General features: G+C 39.5%; 1 protein-coding gene across 6 annotated transcripts in view; it reads right to left on the reverse strand.

Annotated features, from left to right (window-relative positions):
• The window catches only part of RAPGEF2 (Rap guanine nucleotide exchange factor 2), a 310,785-nt gene extending 288,486 nt beyond the window's left edge, over window positions 1–22,299 (reverse strand). For all 6 annotated transcript variants that reach the window (XM_020969701.2, XM_020969697.2, XM_020969698.2 and 3 more), the window contains exon 1: window positions 22,141–22,299. In XM_020969701.2, the coding sequence (XP_020825360.1) occupies window positions 22,141–22,209 (69 nt within the window). In that variant the 5' untranslated portion in view covers window positions 22,210–22,299. The remainder of the gene's footprint in view (window positions 1–22,140) is intronic.
• Between the last annotated feature and the right edge of the window lie 3,039 nt (window positions 22,300–25,338).

The raw sequence follows: 25,338 nt of genomic DNA on the forward strand, positions 1-25,338 counted from the left end.
ATTTCTAAGCCTGACCTCTTAGTACAGTCCCAACCTCACTCCAGGCTAGAGCTAGCTGGATATTTCCATTAAAATATCCAGCCTAGGCACAGTGGATAGAGCACTGGCCTTGGAGTTGGGAGGACCTGAGTTCAAACCCAGCCCCAGACACTTGACACTAGCCATATGACACTAAGCAAGTCACTTAACCCCAATTGCCTCACTAAAATATATGTATAGCCTACCTCAAAGCATCAAATAGATTTTAAAAAAAAAAGTTCCTCCTCCCCAAGACTTTGCTTTCTTAAGGCTCCCATCATTTTCCCAGTCACTTGAGAAAAAATGGCAGTGCCCTTTGACCTCTTTTCCTTCATAGGAAATTCACAAGGTCCTTTCAGGGTTTTGTGAATCTTAGATCTATAAGAATACCCAAAAGATCACCTAATCTTGTCCCATGCTCTTTAACAGGTAAGGAGTGGCCTCAGTGGCCTGACTCCTCATGCAATGATTATTCAAATACAACATCAGTGCTTCTTTAAGAAGGGAACTGATTTGGGGGAGGGGAGGTTAGGAGAAAAGAGCCAGACAGAGCCAAAGCCCCCTACTATATTCAGCTTATTTACTTAAAAATCACCATATATGACATAATTTATATGTAAAACTTTTCTTTTGTTCCCATTTTGGCATGTCATAAAAATTACTTATTATCCTAGTCCTCTGTCCCATCTATGAACAATGAAAAACATTTGTATTATCTTATTTTGTTCAATTATCTTATTAAGATCAAACCCTCAACTGGGTTTCCTGTTCCATTTATTTATATAAATAAACAAATATGTAATCTGAAGAGGATTGAAAACTAAGCCATTACTACACACCTATCTATCATAGCTCCCTATTCTAGCCCTGCTTAATTCAGATGAATTTAAAATCTTTCATGCTTTTCCTTTGCTTTCCATTTCCACTGCTACACACCTTAGTCCAAGGTCATGTCCCAGAGCTTAATCAAAACCCTCAGATAAATCTCCCTGTCATTGTTCTTTCCCAAAAACCCACTTTCTTGTTCAAAAACCTTCAATAACTCCCCAATGCCTACAATATCAATTCCAAATTCTTTAGCTTGGAATTTGACATTGATCTTTCAAGGCCCTCCATTAGAAACAAACAACAGTCAATAAACATTGGCCTACTATGTGCCAAGCACTGTGCTAAGTAAACACTGGGGAAATTAATAAGAAAAAGTCAGTCCAGGACCTCAAGGAGCTTCCAATCTAAAAGACAATACACACACAGCTGAAAGGGGAGTGGGAGGAGAAAGTGAGAGAAGCCAAATCCAAGAAACAGCAGTTTGTGGGAAATGAAGAACTGTCTAGTCAGTGAGTCCCCTTTGAATGGAGGCTTTAGGAGTTCTTTCCCAACAGAGAAGCAAAGGGGACTGAAGACACTGAAGAGTTCTGAGTCCCAAAACTGATGACGAGTTTTGCTGGAAAGAGGTTTCTTGGGAACATGATGATAAAGGAGTCTAAATTCAAGGTGTACAACTGCTGGAAAATTAGGTGGCTGATATTTACCACTTCTGTTTGTTTTTTCCACTGCTCTAATTTAATCCACTTCTCATCACTTCATACATGAGTAAGCAGAGCGACATGATAAAAAAAAAAGGTAAAGAAAGATGGTCAATGAAACTTTTTTTTTAAATACACAGAATAGAGTAAAGGAAAGTTCAGAAGGGGACACAAGTTGGCCAGTTTGGTTACTCTACATTCAATTCACACTATTTTACAAAGTGTACATAAGAAAAGTTAACAGCGTCATATATAATCCTCTTATCTATACTTTGTATGTTGAAATGTTCATGTTTTGTTGATATTTAAGTTTTCTTTTTTTTAATGTTTAAGCCACACAATGTGCTTTTCCATCTACAAGTCTTTGAATACCATTCCTCCTTCCTCTTTTCCTAGCTATAGCTTAACAATCAAGAAAACAAAAACTCTTCAAAACACAACCCATCTCCCAATATGGATGTGAATCCTGACACAGACAATTAAAGAGGGATTTCCCCGTAGGCAAAAATGAGATTCAAATAGACCAGCAAGTTCATAAAGCCAACCTAAGGGATATTTTGAGAAAAAATTAATGCTCAGAAAAATAAACACGCAACAAAAGTAAAGCAAAGGGCAATCTGAATATTTTGCTGGTATCTACAAAATGTAAAACTCCTAAAAGAAAGTCTCCAAGTCTGGCAGACCTCACCAAAGAACTGCATGCAATACAAAGATGTGAATAGGGAATACCCACAGCAATGAGAAGACAAATCTGTTGGTAACTGATTCATTCGATAATCTGTTGTTGTTGAGTCGTTCATGACCCCATTTGGGATTTTCTTGGCAAAGGTACTGGAATGGTTTGCCATTTCCTTCTCCAAACTCATTTTACAAATGAAGAACTGGGGCAAACTAGGTTAAGTGACTGGTCCAGGGTCACACAGTGAGCACCTGAGGACAGACTTAACTCATAAAAAGAAGATGGCTTCCTGATTCCAAGGTGAGTGCTCTATCCACTGCTCCACTTGGCTGCCTCTCTCATTTAACAATGCAGCTGTTAAAAAGTACCTATCTCCTTCCCTCCCCCCCCATTAAAAACTGCCACTAAAAATGGATAAATGTAAAATCCTAGATAGAGCTGGTTTTGTAGTCAGACAATAGATCCACTTAATTCACTTAACCTCTACAAGTCTCAGTTTCTATAAAAGTGATAAAAAGTATAAAAGACCTCTAAGGTGAACTCTAAGGTCTTTTCTAACTCTATAAGCTCATGAGACTAAATTAATCCCAATATGTACCTTTCTTGAAAACTGAGTTTACCAAAGTACATAAAGAATTTAAACAATAATTGTTAGAACTCAAAGGACCAGAATTTTAAAATATCTTGATCAAGCTGTGTCAGTTGATGCAGTACATTTTTTTAAATCATAAGGCAAAGGAAATAAAGACAGGATAAAAATATTTATTTCAAAGCAAAATTATATTAAATTTTTTTAATTAATTGACTAAATTAATTTAACTAATTAACTAACTGGTCCTTTCTAATGATAGTAAGATCAGATAATCATACTTCCTAAAGCTGAAAGGAACCACAGAGGTCATTTAGTCCAATCCTCTCACTTTACAGATAAGGAAACAAAGACTAACTGGCTAAAAGTAAAGTTATTTATTCAAAAGATATTTCCCATACTTAAGGGGGGGAAGAGATACAAAACTTGGAAAACAAAAGATGGTGAATTTATTTCATTCAGTAATGGGGTTTTTGTTTCCTATTTGGTTATGCATGTCATCATAATCAACCTATCATACCTCCATGTTAATTTCTTAAAATAGTACTGAAGGATGAGGGGTACAAGATTCTAGACCTAGATCAAGTTATACCAAAGAGAGGTGGTCAAGGAATAAAAAGTAAAGAAATTGCTGGGCAACATATGGTTTCTGAAGTGTTAGGTAGCAAACTACTGTCATTTCCCAAGAGAATAGGCAACCTATTACCATGTGATGCAACTCCTATATACCTTTTACTCCACCAGTAAAACTTGGTTTAAGAAAACTACTGCAGAATAAAATAATACAATTTTGTCCATTTCGATTTCATATATATTAACCTATCCCATGCATGTTACTACCTCATTCCCTGGCTTTCAAGTTCCCTTAAGATACATTAAAGGGAGTTGGCACTGAATGGAGACAAGTACAAATGCAATCAATGCCAAACAGCATCATTAATAATTCCAAAAAAAGGATGGAGTCTAACAATTGCTGGCTAAGTTAAAAATCCCAAATGATCTATGATGGGGAAAAAAAAACCCTAAAATGTAGAGTGAAAAGAAAGTCCCCCTACCTGAAGTTATGCCACTAGATTGTGTGTGAGCTTCTTGAGAGAAGGGGCTATCTTTAGAGAGGAAACTAAAGATGCAGTGGATAGAGCATTGCATTGGGCCTGCAGTCAGGAAGACCTGAGTTCAAATCCTGCCTCAGAAGTCACTTAACCTTGTTTGCTTCAGAGGTTAAATATAAAATATAAGATAAAAGCACCTACTTCAAAGGATTGTTGTAAGGCTCAAATGAGACACGAAAAAAAATACTTTGCACAATGTCTGGCACATTGTAGGAGCTTAACAAATGCTTATTGTATGCCTGACTGATAAGACAGCCAGTGTTAAGCTAAGCAAAACCCTCTTCAGTTGCCTCTCCCCTTCAGTTCTCTCTCCCTTTTCCATATTCCTCTCTTCCCACAGTACATATCTCTCTTTTTTCTTCTAATCAATCCAGGAAAGGATCTCAACAGCATTTGTATTCAAATGAACCCCTGTTCTACCTTCACTGCATGGCAATGCTGATTATTAATTTAACAAATTGGCCATTAATTCAACCTGATCTCTACCTCCTAGTCTCAAAACCAAGAGTAGGAAAAGGAAGTACATGTTAGAAAGTACATCCAGATCCTTGAGGGGAAGCAGAATGGGATCATCAATTAGATTTCATGCTGGAAGGAACCTTAGATAGCATTAAGTCAATAGTCAAAAAAAATCTTTTATTTAGGGGCTATTATGTGACAGGCATTGTGCTAAGTGATACAAATAGGAAAGAAGAAGAAAAAAAAGAGACAGTCCTTGCCCACAAGGAACTTATTACAATCTATAGGAGGAAGACAATAAACAAAAGGTAGTTGAAAAGAGAGGGGAGTGGATATCTGATGCAGGGACTAGCTAGAGAAGTTCCATTTGTACAGTGAGATGGGAAAAAAGGAGATACCTATGCTGAGCCTTCTCTTTAAATGAAGGTTTTGGAGTTCATGGCTCCACCTTCCAATCAAAAGGGCAAAGGGTGGTGATGAGGTGTGGCTGAATGAAGGATGATGAGATTTTCCCAGTGATAAAAGCTTCCAGGGGCTTGGTGGAGAAGTCAGAGAAGCCAGGTGGGGAAATTGAGTCCAAAACTCTTATTTTACCAGTAAAGCAATAGAGGTTCAGAGAAGTTAAATGGCTTACAAGCAAAATACACCAGAGAAGAAGTGTAAGTCACAAATATTTTGACATGCTCCACACATACACAAATGTTTAAAATATTGGCTCCAAAAGGTAGCCAGGAGAGGAAAAAACAGCAATATATTCTCTATGTGCCTTATGTGCAAAATATCCCAAGGGAGGGATAAGAGGCCACATGTGCCAGGCTAAAGCAAACCACTGCCACCACTTTTACCACCATTATCTTCTCAGGCCTTAGTGGTGACACCCCATGACCTAGCTCCCAAGAGCCCAAGAAATAGCAGCAGGTCCCCCTAATTCCCCAAACAGCAGCCCTACTTCCAATCTGGCCTCCACAGCTGGGGTGGGGGGGCAAGCGCAAACTTCATGGAGAAAAGTCTTGCCATCCCATTCCAGGAACACCAATTGCTTATTACCAGCTACAGCTAGGTGAATGCTCCCTCCAGGCCACTGGCCCTACTTCTAGTCCACCCCTGGGGAGTTGACAGACTTTCATAAATTCTTCATTTGCAAACTCCAAATAAATGGGTCTTATCTACTAATTAGATAGTGTCCTAGCAGGACCTCTGATTTAAAGACTATTAGTATTTTGTTCCGTATAGATCTGAAAGAAATAAAGTTTTATAATTCATCCATCTCTCCTCACATAGTCTGAATATGGAAGGAAGGATATGCTTTAAGAATTCGCTACCCACCTACCAGCCCACCCCCCCAAAAAAAAACCCTAAAAAAAATTATTCAGGAACAAATGCACTTTAAAGATAGTGGATAATGAGGCTGATCATCTTGTGATGAAATTTACGCAAGAAAACTTTTAGAGGTAAAGCAATTCTTCCAGGACACTAACACAGCCTTCAGGAGGGGAATCCTACACTAAAACAGTTAACTTTGTATAAATTACTTCCCCTTCACAAGGTAATCTCAAGCGCTACCTTCTATAGGAAACCTGTCTTGATGACCCCCACCAAGTGCCCCACCCCTTGCCCAGAACTGCATTGTATTCATTTTGCACATAGGAAATAGGGACTGAACCTATGATTTCACTGGTGTAGGGGGCTCCTCCAAGTGAGGCCGCCCTCTACCAATGCAGGTTTTGGACCTTCCCTGCAATTTAAGAACTGCCTCAATTAGGTTAAGTGACATGTCCTGGGTCATATGGTCACTGTGTGTCGGAGACTTATGTACTGATTCATTCATGATGGGAGATGGCTTATTATGGAGAGTTTGTTCTACGCATTTACTTCAGCTGAAATTGTTCTAAATGTTTCAGGTCACATGATAGAAGGCTGCATGATTCTCTGTTATCAATTCACAAACTAATAAAAATTCCTCTAGTTTTAACTTATCTTGCACCAGGAAAACAATATAAATTTCTTAGGTTCCCCTTCTTCACTCCACCACACTCCCATATATATATATATGTGCGAGTGTGTGTGTGTGTGTATGTGTGTGTATATATATGTATATATATATGTATATGTATATATAAGCTAATTTTTGCATTTAATAAAATTAAAACACAGAAATCATAGCTACTTATCCATCATTAAGTCCTAGCCCTACATACCTCATTAGGGCTAGAGGCAGGTGGTTCTACATCCTTGAAGTCCCTGACAGCAAGGACATGCTTTAGCATGTCCTATCATGGCGGAAAGGCTTGGTATAGCAATACTGGGGTCTGTGCTGGTTGTCCAAAACCAACCTAGCTAAGTTAGAAGAGACACCTAGTCATTACTCTTTGGGCCTTAGCAACTCTTTTACCAAGGCAAGGAGGGTGCTTCAAATCATATGGGTTTCAACAGGTACCCCACTGGGTCAGTAGAGGGAGTGAAATCACTCCCAAATGCTTAAAGAACTACAGTATCATAACTGCAGCATACTTAACTATTATTCATTTCAAACAAAAAGCACAGCTTGTAATTCAGCCCAGAAACTCTCGTATCTACTGATGCCCTCCTCTGAAACAAACTGAATTGATAAAAAGCCAATGGTGGGTAAATAAGAAACCATAAATACCTTTACTCTACTGAATAAGCCAAGCTAGCAGTTTCTCATCCCACATTGTAAATTCTCTTTATATATAATACTGATAATATTTCACTGATTATTTCACTTCAAAGTTATCAGGAAATGCTCAAAACTTCAAACTCAGAACTAAATATGTTTGCCTAGGTCTATAATCCAAGTGAAAAGTGAGAATACTTTCAGGGTCAAACCTGGTGTTACATGCGACAATATACCATTTTTGTTTAAAATATAATCTTGCAGCTTAATACTCATTTGAATTTTACAAACATGACAATCAATTTAAAAGTACATTTAAAGCACTGCTCAGCTCAAAAAAAAATCTTTTTGAAGGCGCAAACATCTGGTTCTTTTGGTTTAGAAACAGAAACTTCAGAGATTCAAATCAAATAAAACCAAGTAGAGGACAGAACACACAAATAGAGTAGCCTACAATGAAAGGAAGTGAAATCCTCTAGAAGACCATGTCAGTAAATAAAATACAGAGAATGAAGCAAAAGTCACTAAATAACATTATACATAAAGGTAAAATCCTGAATTGTTTAATGGGGCAGAGTGGGTCTCTGATAACGTAATATACCAAAAGCCTGTAGGGAGTCACTTTGCAGAGGTGAAATAGAATGCCCAAACCCACCATCATTAACAAACCACACCTGTAGCAGTCATATCACATCAAACCGATGCAAGGAGCAATGTGTTGGATAACAATCAAGACAAAAATTGGGTTTAGTGGAAAGTGAATTAGGGCAGTACAGCAAAGCTATTAAGCAGTTTAACATCCCTCAAAGAAACTGTATTAAATAAATCAGAAACTTAAAAAATGATATATCAATGTGTATTTAAAATGACATTATTTATCTAAATCATACTACTAAAAATAAGATTGGAGTCTTTTCAAAGTGAATAACATGTTAACAAAACCATTCTGAGTTATGGAACAGTAGGGAGATTTGTCACCTTGTCCAAGACATGATCTTTCTGAGCCTCAGTGGTCTCTCTCTGTAAAAAGCATTCAAATGGATGATTGTTGAGCTTCTTTCCAGATCTAACATTCTTCAGATTCTAGAATTTAGTCCAAAGAAATTTCCTTACTCTGATCCTCAAAGGATTGACACAGGGAACCACATCTAATTCAATGGAAGGCACAAGTCATATTCATGAAGAATATGAGAGAAGGGGAGGTTTTTCAGGGATCCCGACCACTTATGATCTATAACCCAAAGTCCTTCTAAATCCACTAAAATAAAGGTCAGTTTAGAAAAATGGGAAGAAAATGTAAAAAAACAAATCTACATAATGGAACTAAAAGCACGTTATATCCTCACCCTTTCCCGTGGCATGAAAAAATTACTAGATACTTTGCACTTTTAAGATTCAGCTTTATTTATTTGGAAGTATTTCCCTATCAGTACTGAAAACACAGAGACAGAGAGAGAGAGACACACACACACACACAGAGACAGAGAGAGACAGAGACAGAGAGACAGACAGACAGACAGACAGAGTCAGAGAAAGTCCCAAAAGCTTCAGTCAAGTTTAATAAGCTTCCAACTACACTAAGACTTTTGAGACATCCTGTATATAAACTTTTTCCCCCAGATAATTGGATGTAGTTATTTATAAGCACTATTCTATAAATTTTGCTGCACTGTAAAGAAAAAGTAAGGCATTTAGGCAGGAATTTAACTCTTCTGTTCAAATTAAGATTTGTAGTGATACAATATAAAGTGAATTCAAATTCAGCAAACATTTGTTGAGTATCTATGTGCAAGACAAAGTGCTCAGTCCTCAGTATCAAGGGAAAAAACTAAAATATCCTCTGTTCTCAGGGAACTTACATTCTACTGAGGGATAAAAGGAGAAAATACAAAATATATGCAGAATAAAGCAAAGTAATTTCAAGAGGGAGAGTGCTAAAAATAAAACTGTTAGGAGGGAGAGTGATGAAGTCAGTTCTGTAGAAGTGGTGCCTAACCTGGTACTCTGAAGAAAGGTGGGAATGGTGGAGGTACAGCCCAGATGCCGGAAACCATTTACGCAAAGGTAGAAAGAGAAGTGTGAGATAAAATCTTCTATAGAGAAAATAGTTAATAGATTGATTTTGACTACAAAAGAAAGTAAAAAGGGGAATAGTATGAAATAATACTGGCAACATAGATGGGAACCAGAATGGGGGGGCTTTAATACAACCTCATAACTAAACTAAGTTCCAATCTATGCTTGTAAAAAATTATATGTTAATCAATTTGTAAAGTAAAAAAGATAAGAGATTGCTTCAAGTCTTTGCATCTTTTTTCCCAGATACTTTTTTTAATACCTGAAAAGCAATTTACCATTATAGACACAATATAAAGTAATGAATTATGTTGAACACTGTAGAGAAAAGTGTTTTATTTTGTCAGCACTAATTATCATGTTCATCATGTTCACAGATTCTCAAAAATGGATGCATAAAACTCTTTCAATCTAAACATGATAAACACCTAATACATGAAATATACAGAATAAGGAACCAGAGTAGAGATTAAGTAAACCACAGGTCCATGGACTTAATGAAAGTGAATATGAACCACACACAAATCATTAACAAAAAATAATACACAATAACTTTCAAAGATAGCTATAAGTGATATGCTAAGTGGATATCTAAGGGAAAACAACACAGAGATGCAGAGGGAGGGAATGGATGAATGCTAGGGGATTGAAAATGAGCCTTGACAGATTTGTGGGCTTTCTATGGGCAAAATAAAAAGGGGCAAGGGGAAAGCAACCAAACCATAAACAGGAACAATCTGAGAGAGGCAGAGAGGTGGAAGAGACTTTAGTCAAGTTATTTCACTTATCTGTGCCTGTTTCCTCATCTGTAAAATGATGGCCAGATGGCCTCTCAAATTCCCTTCTAGCTCTAAATCTATGATCCTATGGTGGTTCTAAGGTTTCCAGCACAGTCTAGCATAGCTATAGCACAAAGTGCGTAGATGGGAGTATTATAAATTAAGATAGAAAAGGAGATTATGGAGGGCCTTGAACGCAGAACTAAGGAGTCTGAACCTTATTCAAAAATCAATAACGAACAACTATGGATAGCTTTTAAGAAGCATGACATGACTAAAGAGAATGAAAATTAATCTGTCTGCCCTTCAAAGGCATCATATCATATCATTACATCATCACATGGAGAAAAAAAATCAATACCAGCCTGCCAAAAATGCACTCTTCTCAAAAGGATTTAAGGAAGCTATGTATGTTTATTGGAGAGAAGGAAAAAAATACAACTCCTGTTATGATCAGGACTTCATCTATCTTTCACCCACATTTTGGGTGATATAAGTTTCCTAAAATAGATATTAGCTAGGTGGCATAGTGAAGAACAGAGGCAATGTCAAGAAGATATGAGTTCAAATCTAGACTCAGACATTTACTAGCTGTGTAAACCTGGACAAATCATTTAACCTCTATCTGCCTTATCTGTAAAATCTGCAATAATAGCAAGCACTTTCCAGGGTTGTTGTAAGGGTAAAAAGAGACAATATTTGTAAAAAATACTTTGCAAAATTTAGAGTGCTATGTAAATGTTAATGATTACCATTTCCATAATTACCATCATATATCTTCTTCATTCATCAGCTTCCACTACATAACCAACAAAGAAAGGGAAACAAAAGACTTGGATTGAATTCAAAAGCACACATCCTCAGGTAAAGGATAGGGAAAGCAAGGAAAGAATAAAGATGTCAATATTTTGTTTTTATATTGTAACTTTGAAAATTAAAATGTTTATTCCATGAACTTATGAAACTAAGCCTTTAGAAATATTTGGATTTTCTTGTTTCAAGGTCGAATGTTGGAGACAACATAGCTTATACAAGAAGAATGCTTCCGATAACAAAAGCCACTTTCTCTTCTCACTTTCCCTTCTTGTCCACTGCTTCCCCAAAAAACTACATTAAAAAAACTGATGAACACACAGGAGGGACAAAAATATATCTAACTTTAATTTTACCTTAGTTCATAGAAATATTTGATGATAGGAGCAGAGAGAGGTCAGAAAACTGAATGACAATGATCACACAAGGTCTCACTGGCAATAAGTGGCAGTTCTCAGATTTGGACCCAGATTCAAATCCATAAGTGTTTCCAACTGTTCACAATGCTCTTGACTTCCTTATGAGCCTGTAGAGTTACCATTATTATAGCTATCTTACATCTAAAAGATTTCATTTTCTGTCCTTTCCATTTGTCCTTTACTGAATGGTTTAACTTAATCAAAGTCAGAGGCAATAAAGTAATTTTAATTTGAAAACCTGAAACTACTTCTTCTGAGATGCCAAAAGAACAAGTACTTCCATAGATGAAATACATATACATACACAAGCACACATGTGCTCGCACACATACATACATATACATAAAAAAAGAGTTAATTTTGTTAAGAGAGAATGACAACAAAAAACAGGTGACATCAGCAACAGAAAAAAAACCTTTTGAGCTCCTATAAACTTTTTTCTTTAAGTCGGATGAGAAATTAAATTAGGATTAGCATTCCTAGTGTTCTTTGAACTCCTCCAACCTGTGTTTCCTTCAGGACCTCCCTATATAGCTCAAGTTCAAAGATGAGAGTATTGGAAAGAAAAGTTATGTTCTCTTAAGTATTCGCAACCTATCCTCCAGTACTTTCTTAGAAAAGCAAGGGGATTTCGAGGTGTATAGCTTTCTGTATCCTATGCTCAAAAACATATGCAATTACATTCCTAAAGGTTTTCACCAAATAAAAAAGAGATTAGCTCTACCAGATAAACACACACACACACACACACACACACACACACACACACACACACAGTGAGTGCCAGGGCAAGCAGTAGACTTAATAAAATGCTTGCTGATTGATAAGGTGCTCTCAAACTCAAAATTCAAGAATTAATCTGAATAGTAACAGTATTATCTTTATTCCTAATTTGTTTTTCATCTCTTTTCCTATAATCATCCCCAAATGCATAAAGATGCTAATAAACAAAAGCTTTTATTCATATTCAATTAATCCTCATTTAACACATCTCTTTTACAAAGCATCCCAAGAATAAAAGCTTCATAGTCAAGTTTCATGACACATACTTAGTACTACAGTTTTAAATCTTCATCCCATTACTACACTACAGGAAAGAAAAATTTCTAATATTTCACAAAGTTGTTCAGAAACTCTAAAATGTTAGTTAATAAGACTTAATGAACTTAATATTAACAAAGAAATAAGTCACCAATTCTCTCAACAACATAGTTTTGATCACAAGTTCCAGAGTTATATTTTTAATTCAGTAAGATCACAGATCATGAAACCTAGACAGGACCTCTATGGTATCAGTTAAGTGAGCAATTGCAGCTAATTAATAATTGACGTGAGCACAGATTTGAAGCTCTAAGAACTATAAATCAAAATTGTTAGTACACAGAAATTCACAACATTTCATAAGGAGTCTAAAACAGACTCCTTCCTATGTCTATGAGGGAACAAAGGCATTCTCCTGGGATAAATGATGACCTGCTAATTGCTGGCATGACTGATAGTGATAAAAACAATTTTTTAATGAACAAGTTGACAAAGGAGAAAGTTTGTTATATTTTTTTGGGGGGGTGGAGGTAATAAATATTCCTTTAAGTTAAACAGAATATCACTTTCCCTAATTAATACAGGTATTCTTTCTACTTTCCAGGCCTTAACGGCATAGTTAAAAATGATGATGATAATGATAATAATAATAATAATAAATAATAATAATAATAATAATAATAATAATAACATTTATATAGCACCTACTATGTGCCAGGCACTATGCTAAGTATTTTACAATTATGTCATTTGATCCTCACAACAACCTTCAGAGTAGGGGATATTATTATGTCCATTTTACAGATAGGAAACTGAGTCAAAGAGGTTAAGTGACTTGCTCAGGGTCATACAATTAATAATCATCTTAGGCTGTATTTGAACTCAGGTCAGTCTATCCATTTTTCCACCAGCTGCCTCCATTACCTATCAAGACTTCAATTAGAGGTTTTCCCAAGGATTAAAGTCTGTAACTAGGGAGTAATTTCTCCTACTCTTTGTCCAATCAAACTGGGAATGAGAGAATTCCAACTGCCCTGAATTATCTGGTAGTATCAATGGCACTTCCTCAGCCAAGAATGAGCTGTGGGCTGCTGGTTTTTTCCCCTGTTCTTTAGCTACCTCATAACAATTCTCTTCTTCACTGCTTTTCCTATCAGGGCCCAACAATGTATAGTAAAAAGAGCATTGGATCCAAAGTTAGAGTGGGCTTGAATCTTGACTAATCTGCAGAAACTATGCAGGCCTCAGTCTGCAATCTGTAAAATGCTGGATTCTAAATTCCTTGGCCATTAAAGGCAGAGGCAAGATCTGCTCTAGATGATACAGCCTTAAGATCTTTAACTAAATTCTCTTAAGAGATAAGCTATTATCAAATTGGAAGAAAGGAAACATTTATTAAGTGCCTACTATGTGCCAGGCACTGGGGTAAGCACTTTACAAATACTTCCTCATATAATCTTCTCAGCAACACTCAACTCAGTTGGGAAAACTGAGACAGGGATTAAGTGGCTTGCCCAGGGTCACATAGCTAGTGTCAGAAGTCTTACTTGAATTTGGGTCTTCTTGACTGCAGACCAGCATTCTATCTACTGTACTTTGTACTACCAGCTGCCAGTGCTGTCCCACCACCAAGAACTATCTTTTCAAGAAAGAGCTGGGATTTCTATCTGGTTTCAAACTTTTGAACGAAAGTCATTTGAGGAGTCTTTTTTCTAAGCCCAAATATTCAGACTAGGGGGAGAATAGGGTTTAAGAATAAGGAAAAAGGCAGAGATGGAACTAAAGCTGAAAAGGACCTCAGAGACCATCACATGCAACCTCTTCATTTCACAAATGACAAGACTGAGACGCAGGAAAGTGAGGTAACTTATCCAAAATCCCACAGGCACTAAGCCCCAGAGACAGGATGTGAACCCAGGTGCTCTGACTTCACACTATACCATGCTGCTTTCTTTCAATATGTTAAAAAGATAAATGAAAACAAGCAAGCAGCTCTGTACACACAGCCCTACTAAAGTAGGACTTTCTTAGGTTATAACTTTAATTCACAAGACTCAGGTCTTTCCTGGAAAGATAACAATTGTAACAGTTGCCATTATGTGGCAAGCAGCTGATTTCTCTTCCTTCAACTGCTGACATCAGTCAGTGCCCTTTTGCCTGCTAATCGCCTAAGGCTTCTGGATGTGAAATATGAACCCCCACGCCTCACCCTACCCTCCACCACCGTCACCAAAAGGGGGGGGGGGGAAGGCTAAATGTGACTAATTTCTTCTCTTACCAGTCTTTCATTGGTGGTTAACCTGTGTAACATAGGAAGGTGGAGGAAAGGAAGGGGTGTTCTCAAAAGTTACTATAATTATATTGGCTAGTAACTTTCCAGATCAAAACTCCCCAACCCTACTTTTGTCTCTGAAAATAAATGTGCACCTCCCTCCCTCCTTTGGTCTGGAGCAATGGGTATAGAAGATTGCACATCCTGTCAGACTCAGTTGATGGGTTGGTTAATTTTGTTTAACTGTTTTCCACCCCTTCTCTCTCTCTCTCTTTTTCTTCTTTGATATAAGGCATGGCTCTCTAGGTAGAGGAAGAGAAGGGATATACTCGGAAATGACAGCAACATATCAGTAAAAATGTTAAATAATTAAATCCATGTGTGGGCTGGTGGGAGAAAGTCACTTTGGACCTCTCGATTTTGTTATGTCCCACTGGCAAATAAAAAAAGAAATTCTATTTTCAAACAACATAAATTATTGTATTTTTGAAAAATTGGATGAGCAAGGGAAGCCAGACATGCTTATTTCTAGAGATCAAGAATGTTATACATAGCCCTTCTACCTCTAGGTCATCCCACTCACACACGAAGCACTAGTGGTATTAAACTCAAATAGAAACCATACATATGGATCCCTGCACTTACAAAACATGTTAACATTATCTATGTTTTTATCGTAGTTTTCTTTACTGTGTTAAATATTTTCCAGTTACATTTTAATCTGTTTCAATCCAACTCTGGAGTGTTGCAGCAGCAGTGGGACAAATGTTTGACAGCTCTGAAGTAACCTATCATAAGGACCAGAGTTCAAATCTTTCCTGAATTCATATAAATTAGCTATGTGACCCAAGAGCAAGTCATTTAAAATTTTCAGAACTTCACATTGGCATCTGTAAAACTCTTTGTACAGAGAGTTTGCTACAATGATGAAATCACAGTGAAGACAAAATAATGATAAAATTTAATAGCCTACCTAAAATAAGTATGGTGGTCTTGCTTATATAAGTTGGTTACTTAGCATACCAATTTGAAATCTATCAAAGAAGAAGCAAAAGGATAGTGAGGCATTGCAATGGAGTGTGACAGAAGATGCCAGATGTCAAGTCAGAGGATCTGGGTTCAAATTTGTCCAGCTGTGACAATTAGCTTACTATCACTTAATGTCTCTGGACCTTAGCTTCCTCTAAGCTGAACTAAATGGCTTCTAAAGTCCCCTGCACCTTAAGATCTAAGATTCTTCCCTTTCACTAGTACAGAATGCCCAAGGCAGGCCATGTTTCATATGAAGGATCCAAAAGCCACAGCCACAGTCATTTCTTAATGCAGATAGCAGCAGCTGCATTCATATGCATGGGTGGTTCAACTCTTTCACTATATTTTAATCCAAATGGCCTAGGTAATTAAATAACCACAAAGAGCAAGCTTTATATAGTGCAGGGGGCTTCTTTCTCCAGGATGTAATTCTCAGAGTTTTAAGAACTACCGGAAACACAAGAAAGACAACTTCATGGTAGTATTTTTTGAAAAGAACTAGAATTCTTAAGTGACTGCACATGGAACTCTTGTTTAACATTACCAGAAAAATTATTAGAATATGTAACACTTCATCAAGCCCAAGCAAAAATACTTCTTTCTCACTGGTCCAAAGAGCACGTCTTATACTTTCTTAGGATTTTCCATAGCTTATGGAAGCATCCCTCAGGAGCTAACTCAAACTCTTAAAATTCATCTAGATTTGAGAAATCTAGAGGAATATTCGGAAATGCCTAAAATTTAATCAGGTACAAAGATGTGTGAGATATAAACAGTTGTGCTAATTGAGCCCTTAAGGTCTTATCCAATTCCTCTTTACTCCAGTGCTACCTGAGCGATATTACTTCAGTCAGACTTCAATTTCATTTCCTATAGAGGTAACTGACTAAGCAAGAACCAATTAAAATAAGCTAGTCTCCCTTTCAAACACTTTTGTTTCCAATAAGTTGTATTAGAAATAAACATAAGCAACTGATATTGGTCCCAGACTACTCTTGAGAAAAGAGGTAGTGAAATATAGGTAGAGAATGTTGCACACACTCTCATACTTGTTTGAGGGAGAAAAAACACACTCTGATTTTTTTTTCTTGATTTTCACAGTCACAAGAGAGTTTGGGTGATCCCTAAGAAGTAACAGCAGTGTAAGAAAAAAAAGAAAAAGCACCCATCAAAATTTTTAAAAAGAAAATCAAGTAAGTAATTTTATATTGTATGCCAGGGAGTACCCCAAAATTACATATTATCAACTTTAATTTTAAAAGACTACCAATTGGAGAGCTATCATTTCAAGAAAAACGTTACACTCTAAACCAACAACCTACTTATAAGATCTTTGTTGGAAAAGACTAATCTTGTGCCATACCCAACACATGCAAAGCAAGCTAAAGAATTATTTTTAATTACTAAATATGCCAATGTTATCTTAAAATACCTAAGCTTCCATTATACTAAGATTGTAGAAAAGAGGCATAGCATGTAGTTACACAAATCTATCATTATAGTAAATGTAATTTTGGCCATGTCACAGATGTTTGTACCAATTAGAATTTATCATTTCTTTTTACTTAAACCTCAAAAAAAAAAAGGCAAGGACCACTTGTATACAGAGGCAGCATGGTATAGTGGATAGACTTGAAGTCAGGAAGACCTGGGTTTAAATCCCACATAAGATAGCAGGCTACATGACCGTGGACAGAATACTTAACCTCTCTGAACCTCAATTACCTCCGCACTGTAAAATGTGGAGAGGACTTGATATTTAAAATCTCCTCCAGTTCTAAATCTATGATCCTATGAAGAGTGAGTGATAACAGATGGACAACCTGAAGGATATACAACCTGAAGGTACCCACAAAATGTTTGGAGAATGAGAGGAAAGCCTCTAGTACATTTCAGACCCCCTATAGGAGGATCCTCTAAGAGGTGGATTATGGAAACGATAATACAGATGGTTATCACAAAGGATGGGGAGCCATGGATGGGCTGTGATTTTCATTAGAGGTAGAAGTGTTGCCACTTCCAAGATCATGGATCCAGGTTATCTAGTATCAAAAATGAGAAACTGTGACCATTTTCTTTTTAAGCTAAAGATCTCAGAATGAATAACGGGGGAGGGGGGAAGCCTGGTGTTATTTAGGAACATAAACTCTTGAATCAAAAAAGTAACTATTTAAAATTGAGTGTTAGCAGAATCAAAGCATTAGTTGCCAAATGAAATGATGCGATTGTGTTCACAAACGATGGTACTAAAGAACTTATTTTGAATGGAAAATTTCACTGTAATATTCAAATTCCTTTCTCATAATTACACCATTGTTTTTCCTAAATGTTTGACAGTTGCATACATGCCAAAGAAAGAAACAGACTGAAATCCTTTTATACAGGTACTTCTATCAAGGAGGAGCTGGGTCAAAGACACTGACTCAATCTTCCTTTATGGCATGAAATACCTAATGACTGCCTGTAGAAAGTTAACAGTTCTGTAAGTTTGAGACTCAAACTCTAGCCAGCTTATTCATGCTTTAGCAACTGAATCAATATATTCAAGTGAACTAACTGTTCCCCCAAAGTCCCAACTGTTTTGCATCAATCTAAGTTTATCTTTACTTTGCCCAAGACACAATGTTAAAAGGGTCATATTTAGAAGAGTAACTCAAAACAGATTAGATGAAGCTTTCAAAAGAGGTGCTCATTATGTGCACCAGTGAGATTAGCTGCTGTTCTACCTGAAATGTTAAAAAACATTAAGCCACAGCAGACAGGAGCCTTTCAAAAGGTTAGAAACCACTAAGTTACTAAAAAAAAAAAGTTTAGAAAAATCATTTCATTATATGAAACCTTGAGGGATGAAGCTGTTTGTAATTTATTTACTTCTGTTACTTCATTAAATTTGTTTAGTGATGGAACTTAACATTTAAAAGTCTTTAAAAACATCAACCCAAATAGTTTTTAAAAACCAATCACTTAAGAGAGCTGGTGGGGTTTTTTTTCCAACTGAAGTAACCTGAACAATGTAAACATGCACATGTCTCTTTTTATTATTTTCTGCGGCTTTTTGCCTCCTTGAACACAGTACTCCATTGACTACAACAGTCTGGCCAGGTTTTCAGACCCCTTGTCTGAATTCACATAATGTACATTTTTTTCATTAGATTTTGGCTTTTTTTTTAATCTTTTAAAAGGTGGCAATGATGTATTTCTCCCTTAACATGTTTCCTCTATCAAAGATGCTGAAATAAAACTCAGAGGAAAATGTTCAATGATGTATACTTTAAAAATACATCGTCTTTCCTAATTATTTACTAAGTTTCAACAGAAGCTCCTCCCCACTATCTTATCCACCCGATCTGTCAATTAACTATGGAGGCTACATTTTGTGTCATCACAAATTTTCAGGACAATTGATTGACCTAACTACAAAACTATGCCTTCACTGAGTTTGAATCAGAAACTAAGATTCTGGGGTAGGGTGGTTAAAATAAGTTTCAAAACAAATATTACTTAGCATTTCTGATTTTCCCTAACTCTATCCTGTTCCTCTAACTTGCTATAACCAGTATATTAGTTGAAAAGAACCATTATGAAGTTCTACGAAACAAATACAGAAAAGAATATTTTACTAATCTTTTCATTTGGGAGTCCAAAATAAAATATTTAATTTATTAGGCTTGCTTTTATTAAATGTGTAGATTTCTAACCCACTAATCCAAGACCTATAAAAGAAAACTTTCCCATTATATTAACAGAATAACACACAATATGAAAAATCAATGGGAGAGTATTTCCCTTTTCCCTGCATTTAAAAATACAGGTATAAAACAATAGCTCACTTTTAAAGTGTTGCATGGAATATTCACTAAGGTGAACAGTTTACCTTGATATTAATACTCAAATGAGAATAGATTCTTTTTAAATATGAGAGTTTTCACAAAACCGGAACATCTTAGAGTTGGACTGTCTCAAAGACCACCTAATCATCCAAAATGAAACTCTACAAACCCACGACAAGAGTCCTAACAGCCTCAACAAGACCTTCTATCTCCTTGTTCCATTCTTTGATGACTCAATAGCTACGAAGTCTCCCCACCCCCACCCCACCTCCAAGCCCCTTAAATCAAATCTCCATTAGCTTTTTCACAGCTTCTACCCATGGTTCTCAACAGAAGTAACCGTCCATCTTCCACATAAAGGTGGGTCCTTCATAAACTTGAAGACAGCTCCCTTCTCCTGGCTAAACATGTTAACATCCCCAGCTCCTTTAACCAATCCTTACATACGTGATCTCAAGATCCTTCATCCTGGTTCAAGTATTCTGGACACCAAAGGAGAATCTTGTCTAATGATAGGGAGAAACTGCTGTCAATGTATAAGAAACTATTTACCATCTGTATGACCCTGACCAAGTCACCTAACCTCTCAGTTTCCCTACACATAAAATAAGGGAGTTGGACGTGACATTTAAGCCATGACTTAAATGACTTCCACTTCTAAATCTATGATTCCAAGCTCCTTTCCCAAGATGACTCTCTGAAGGGTTCTAAATATCTGTTGATCCCCTAGGCCACTTCTCCCAGTTCTGAATTTAGCTGCCTAGAGAACCTGGTTTCTTGCCATGGCTCCTTCTTATTACATTCAGGCTAATTTCTGTGCTACATCCATTTTATTCTATTCTACAGAATTGTCACAGAAACAGGAAAGTTTAACAGTTCATTTTATTTGGCACATGCTTTCAGCTGTCACAGAAGATGTTTTGTCTCATCCAGCCTAATTTGATGCCCCACCACCTGAATGACTGGTTTCTGAGAAACTGCCAGTCTACTAACTGACCAACCGCAATGTTCTTTTTCTAATCTACACTAAAGGTCACTTACATCATCTCCCAACTCCCCTTCTGGGGTTCTAAGGTTCTAAGCATGTGATTTCACTTCATATTTCAAACAGCATCCTTGAAAGAAAGTGAAAGATCTAACTGAAATTAGCTTTTCAAATCTTACCCCTACTGAGCCATCCATTTACACATGGAGAAGTATTTGGAGTGACTGCCAAATATAAAGCAAATACTGGATGAGACAGGGCACATAAAGAGGGAAATCTATGCATGGGCAGAACCTTCCTTTTTCAGCTGTAGGAGTCTTTTAGGAAGAATCTTACAAGAGACAGATTAAAATAATTTTACTTAGAAAATTAGTCTTTCATAGAGTTGGTGAATGTATACAATCATTCTGTGAGTTCCCAGATATGTCTACATCAACTTCCCTGGGAAAGGTTTAAGTGAGACTCTCATATCATCCTCTGGACTTCTGTCAAAATGAGGCTATAAGCCTGTAAAAAAATAAACCGTTTGTGCTCTATCTTGCTTGTTTGTGTTAAAGGGGAAATAGGGGGGGAAAATTAATAGTATCAAAAGTCCAGAGGTTGGGGGTGGGGGTGTTAAGGGGAAGAACAGGCCCCCTTAAAATGGGACATAACCAACTCAGAGAAAAGAGGACATTATGAAGACAGGACAGATGGCATTAAACTCTAATGAGTTAAGTAACTCTTTCAGTCATTAGTTTCAGAACTGCAGCTTGTGTCAGGGATCAGTGAGAGCTTACTTGTCTTAAGACAGTTGGAAGCAGCATCCCATCTAGTCACCAATTCAAAACTGAAAGAATATGTTGTTGTTTAGCATAATCCAGTCGGCTAAAAAAAAACTGTTAAAGGGGGGAAAAGTCAAAACATTGTTATAAAATTTCCCCCATCTTGAATGCAGTTTAAAATAGCCAAATGCCACTTCTACCCCCTCAAAAAAAAAGCCATTAAATTTAAGTTTCTAAAGGTTAAAGAACTATCTTAACTTGAAAAAGGATGGGTAATGCAAAAGAATCGGTTCCCTTTTACGCAAACAGTTCAAATACCATTACTACCTATGCATGTAAATATCCCTGATTTGCGGTCAGTTCTGTAATCTAAACTACAAACATTTCCAAGAGCACCATCTCTGGTATTAAGCCAATATTTTCACACTGGGGTAGGGGGTGGAGACTCAGCATCCCTTCGTTAAAGGGCACCATTAGGCAAAATTAAACATACACACACACACACACACACACACACACACACCATTTCTCTCTTGAAGAGGAAAAAAGATTTTCAGACTACTAAATTCAGTATTTTGATAGAGTTGTACAAAACTAACCCAGCCAACAGTGCACCTCCACCTTTGAACGCTCCCCTGAGCTTCCCTTTACACATTATTAGAAAAGGAGACATAAAGACCTCCAACTAAAAGTTTAAATGGCACCAAGTAAAGGAAAAGAAGTTTCCCAGGAGTAAGATCTCCTAGCCTACAAAGTTGGTGACCAATGGCCCACAGTATGCCTGAAAGGGGGGGGGGAGGTTAAGTAGAAGGCAATGGAAGGGAGAGGGAGGGAAGACTGATGATAAGGGGCTGACAAGAAGAGAATTCAAATCATTCACTCAGGAGTTGAAGGAATCCCCAACCCAAGGGGATGGGAGAGGAAGAGAATGGATAGTTGCAAAGGGGCAAAGAGAGCCGGGGGGCGGCAAGAAAAAGGTCATGGAGGAGGGGGACAGTAGGGGTGTGAGAGGAGGCTGGACAGAGGGAATTAGAAAAGGGAGAAAAGTAGTGCAAATCGGGAAAGGCCGTCGCTGGGGATGACGAGCCACGCGGGGGCCGGGGGCCGGTACCTGGGGGCTCCTTTCGGCTGGGTTCTTCATCACCGCCTGGCGGAAGCTGTTATCCACGTAGGACGCCATCTCCCCCCTGCGGGGCCGGGCTGGGGCTGTTCCTCCCAGCACCAACAGAGCTTCGCCCGGGCCCCGCTCAGGCTCAAACGTTTCCTCCGTTTCTTGATCCGTCCGCTCGCAGCGAAGCAGCGCAGCAGCGCAGCCGCAGGGGGCCTGGGGCGCAGGGTCCGCAGGGGGTTCCCGCGGACACTGGCCTGGCCGGGCCGGGCCAGGGAGTGGGGAGGGGAGGAGAAGAGAGGGCAGGGGAGGGGAAGAGAAGGGAAGAGCGGGGAGGGGAGGGAAGGGGAGGAGATTGGGGGAGGGGGGAGAAGAGCAGAAGGCGGCGCTCCTAACGCTGCCGCGGCTGCCGCTGCCTCTGTCTCCGCCTCCGAGGCCGCCGCTCCCGGGCCTCTCAGCCCAGGGGTGCTTTCCAGGGCCGGGACCCCGAGTGGCCCAGTCCCCGGGAAAGCTCTCCCCGAATCTTCGCGGACCCTCAGCCCTAGGCCCCGGGCGAAGGGAGCAAGGGACCGGGCCGGGACGTAAACTCTTCCTTCTCCCCTTCCCCCTAGTTCAGTCTCGGAGGCTTCCTGGCGCGCCCGGCTCCCTCGCTCCCGGGGCCAAAGACTCGGACACGCCTCCCCCGGCTCCTCTCGGGTGACAGTGGCGGCTCCTCCTGTCCCCGCCGGGGCTGAGTTATTTTTAGGGAGGTGGGGAGTGGTAGCTGGGAGGTGAGGTGGGGGGAGAGTAAAAAGCGGAGAAGAGGGAAGGGGGGTAGCAGACTGGGCCTTGTGGCCCCTCCTGGGTTGGAGATCGCGCTGCCCCCGAGGAGCTCCAAGGTCTCAGGGAGTCAGGACTCTCAGCTCTCGCCCCCTCCCCCAAATCTCCCCCGGGAGTCTCGGCGCCGCCGCAGCAACTGGCCCGGGAGGAAGGAAAGGGAGAGGAGAGCTCCTTTGCTGGCTCTCAAGTCTGGCCGCAGCGAAGCCCAGTCGCCAGCACTGCCGCCGCAGCCGCCGCCGCCGCTCCTCCGAGGCTTGGTCTACTCGGCTCGGCCGTCCCCCCGGACTGCTGCTGCATCCCCCCGGGCTACTCTGCCGCCACCGCCGCAGCCTTCCTGGCCGCTGCCGCCTCCGAGGTCTCGGCAGCCGCCGCCGCCTGCCCCCATCCAGAAGCCCGGGGAGGGAGGCTGTCCCGGCCCGGGCTCTGCAGCAGGGAGCGCACGCAGCCCGAGCTGCAGCCCCTTGGCCCAGCAGCTCTCGGCAACTTTGTTCCTCGCCCGTCTGGGGAGGCGCTGCAGGCGGCTGCCCAGGCAGTGGGGGGAGGTCTCCTCCAGGCGGGGTCCGAGGGTCCGAGGAGTCTCTTGGCCGAGAGCGGAGCCAAGCAAAGCCCCCTTGTGTGAGTGTTTGTGAAGCAACTATTCCCCTCCTCCTCCTCCTTCTTCGGCGCCTTCTCCGGCCGCCGCTGGAGCCGCTCCTTAGGGAGGAAGCGGCCTCCAAGGCTTGTTGCTTTGTGCTGCAACCATGGTGAAGAGTGAGTGACACCAACAGGGCGAGTCCAGGGGCAGCAGCATCATTCCGGGGGAGGGACTGAGGGAGGTGGCTCTGGGTCCCGAGCCTCCAGCCCCTTCTTGTTACTCCACCCCTCTCCCTCCTCCCGGCCGCTCTCTGCCGCCTCCTTCTCCGTCGAGGTTGCACCTACAGCCTTCGCTCCAGGTAAATCGAGTGCAGTCCCAGTGGGCCAACGTGGCTTAGTAGAGCCAGTCTTTCTTCATGACCTGCATTCTTTTTCTTCCCAAGGCGTTCCTTCTGCCCGGAAGGAACCTGGTTCCTTTGGACACGAGGCTGCTTAAGCACTTTGCAAAGCTCCCTCCTTCCCCATAGGGTAGGCTCGAATATAAACACATACACCACCATGCTGCCTCCTCCATAGGCCTCTTCCCCCCTCCATCTCCTGTTTCTCTTCTGGGGGGTTCTGATCCTGGGAGCTTTCCTAGGGTTTGAAGCCCAGAAAATCTGAAATTTGCCAAACAAGAGAAAGAAGGCACCGCCTCTGAAAAGTTAAACACATTTGATTGTTTACCTAGAATTTGGACTGGAGACTCCCTGGGGAATAATTTCACTGGATTAAAAAAATTAAATTAAAACCTTCCTCATTCTCTTTGCTTTCCAGTCGTCTAAATAATCACCCGAAGGGCTATAATGCCTGACAGATAGGGTCCAGCGCCCCCAGAATTAGAATCAGTTGTCTAGTCAAACCCTCTAGTTTGACAAATGAGGAAACAGAGCCCCTGAGAGCTTGAGTGACTTATCCAAAAATTAATTACTGAGAAGTTAGAGTAATAAATTCTATCATATCTTTATTAACTATTACATTTATCGTTTCTGTGTTTTGTCTGAAAAACCCTCACTGTATACACCAGAGATTTTCTCCTCAGGCTCACTTGTTGCAGTCGAGGACATTACAGAGTAGGATATGAAAATTTGTTTTCTCTCTACACTCTCCCTTATCTTCCCTAATTTGTCTGTTCTCCTTCCCAAATGGTGCTTGCTTTTGTGCCCGTTTGTGCACTTTACAGAAAGACAAACATCTAACAGGAAAAAGGAAACCAGTCTGGTTCTCACTGGCTGTTTTTCATCTGCAGATGTTTTTGGTGAATGAGTGGGTGGTTGCTGTGTCTTCAGGAAAATTGTTACATTTTTAAAACTAGTATTTTACCCAAATAAGTTTGCTTTTCAAAATGGTAAAATCACCTTTAAAAAACCTGTTCAGTTGACATTTTCTTAGTCCAGTCAGCTCCCGTTTGGGCACCTTTCAGAGTGGTGCTGTATGTCACTTCTGTAGGTACTAAGGAAAGAGTCCTATAACCTATTGAGGGGGCAGTCTCTTCTGGCTGGGTATGAAACTGAAAACCCAATTTAAACTTTTATCTTTTCACTATTTTATACCACTCTTGCTAAAACTACTCTCTCTTGACTCTTTCACCTTTCTGATAAACCCTACTATTCAGGTGGAGATCCTATCAATTTCAAAGCCTTAATTCATTTGAACATAGTGATTTTGAACTGCTCCAATGACCTCAGGTAAGGGAATAATCTTTTTGTCTAATCCACCCACAAAATAACAGCTACTAAACTGTCATTTAACTTTAATTACAACTAATTT

Source organism: Phascolarctos cinereus, unplaced genomic scaffold, assembly GCF_003287225.1.
Source record: "Phascolarctos cinereus isolate Bilbo 61053 unplaced genomic scaffold, phaCin_HiC Scaffold_9;HRSCAF=440, whole genome shotgun sequence".
Lineage (NCBI taxonomy): Eukaryota > Metazoa > Chordata > Mammalia > Diprotodontia > Phascolarctidae > Phascolarctos > Phascolarctos cinereus.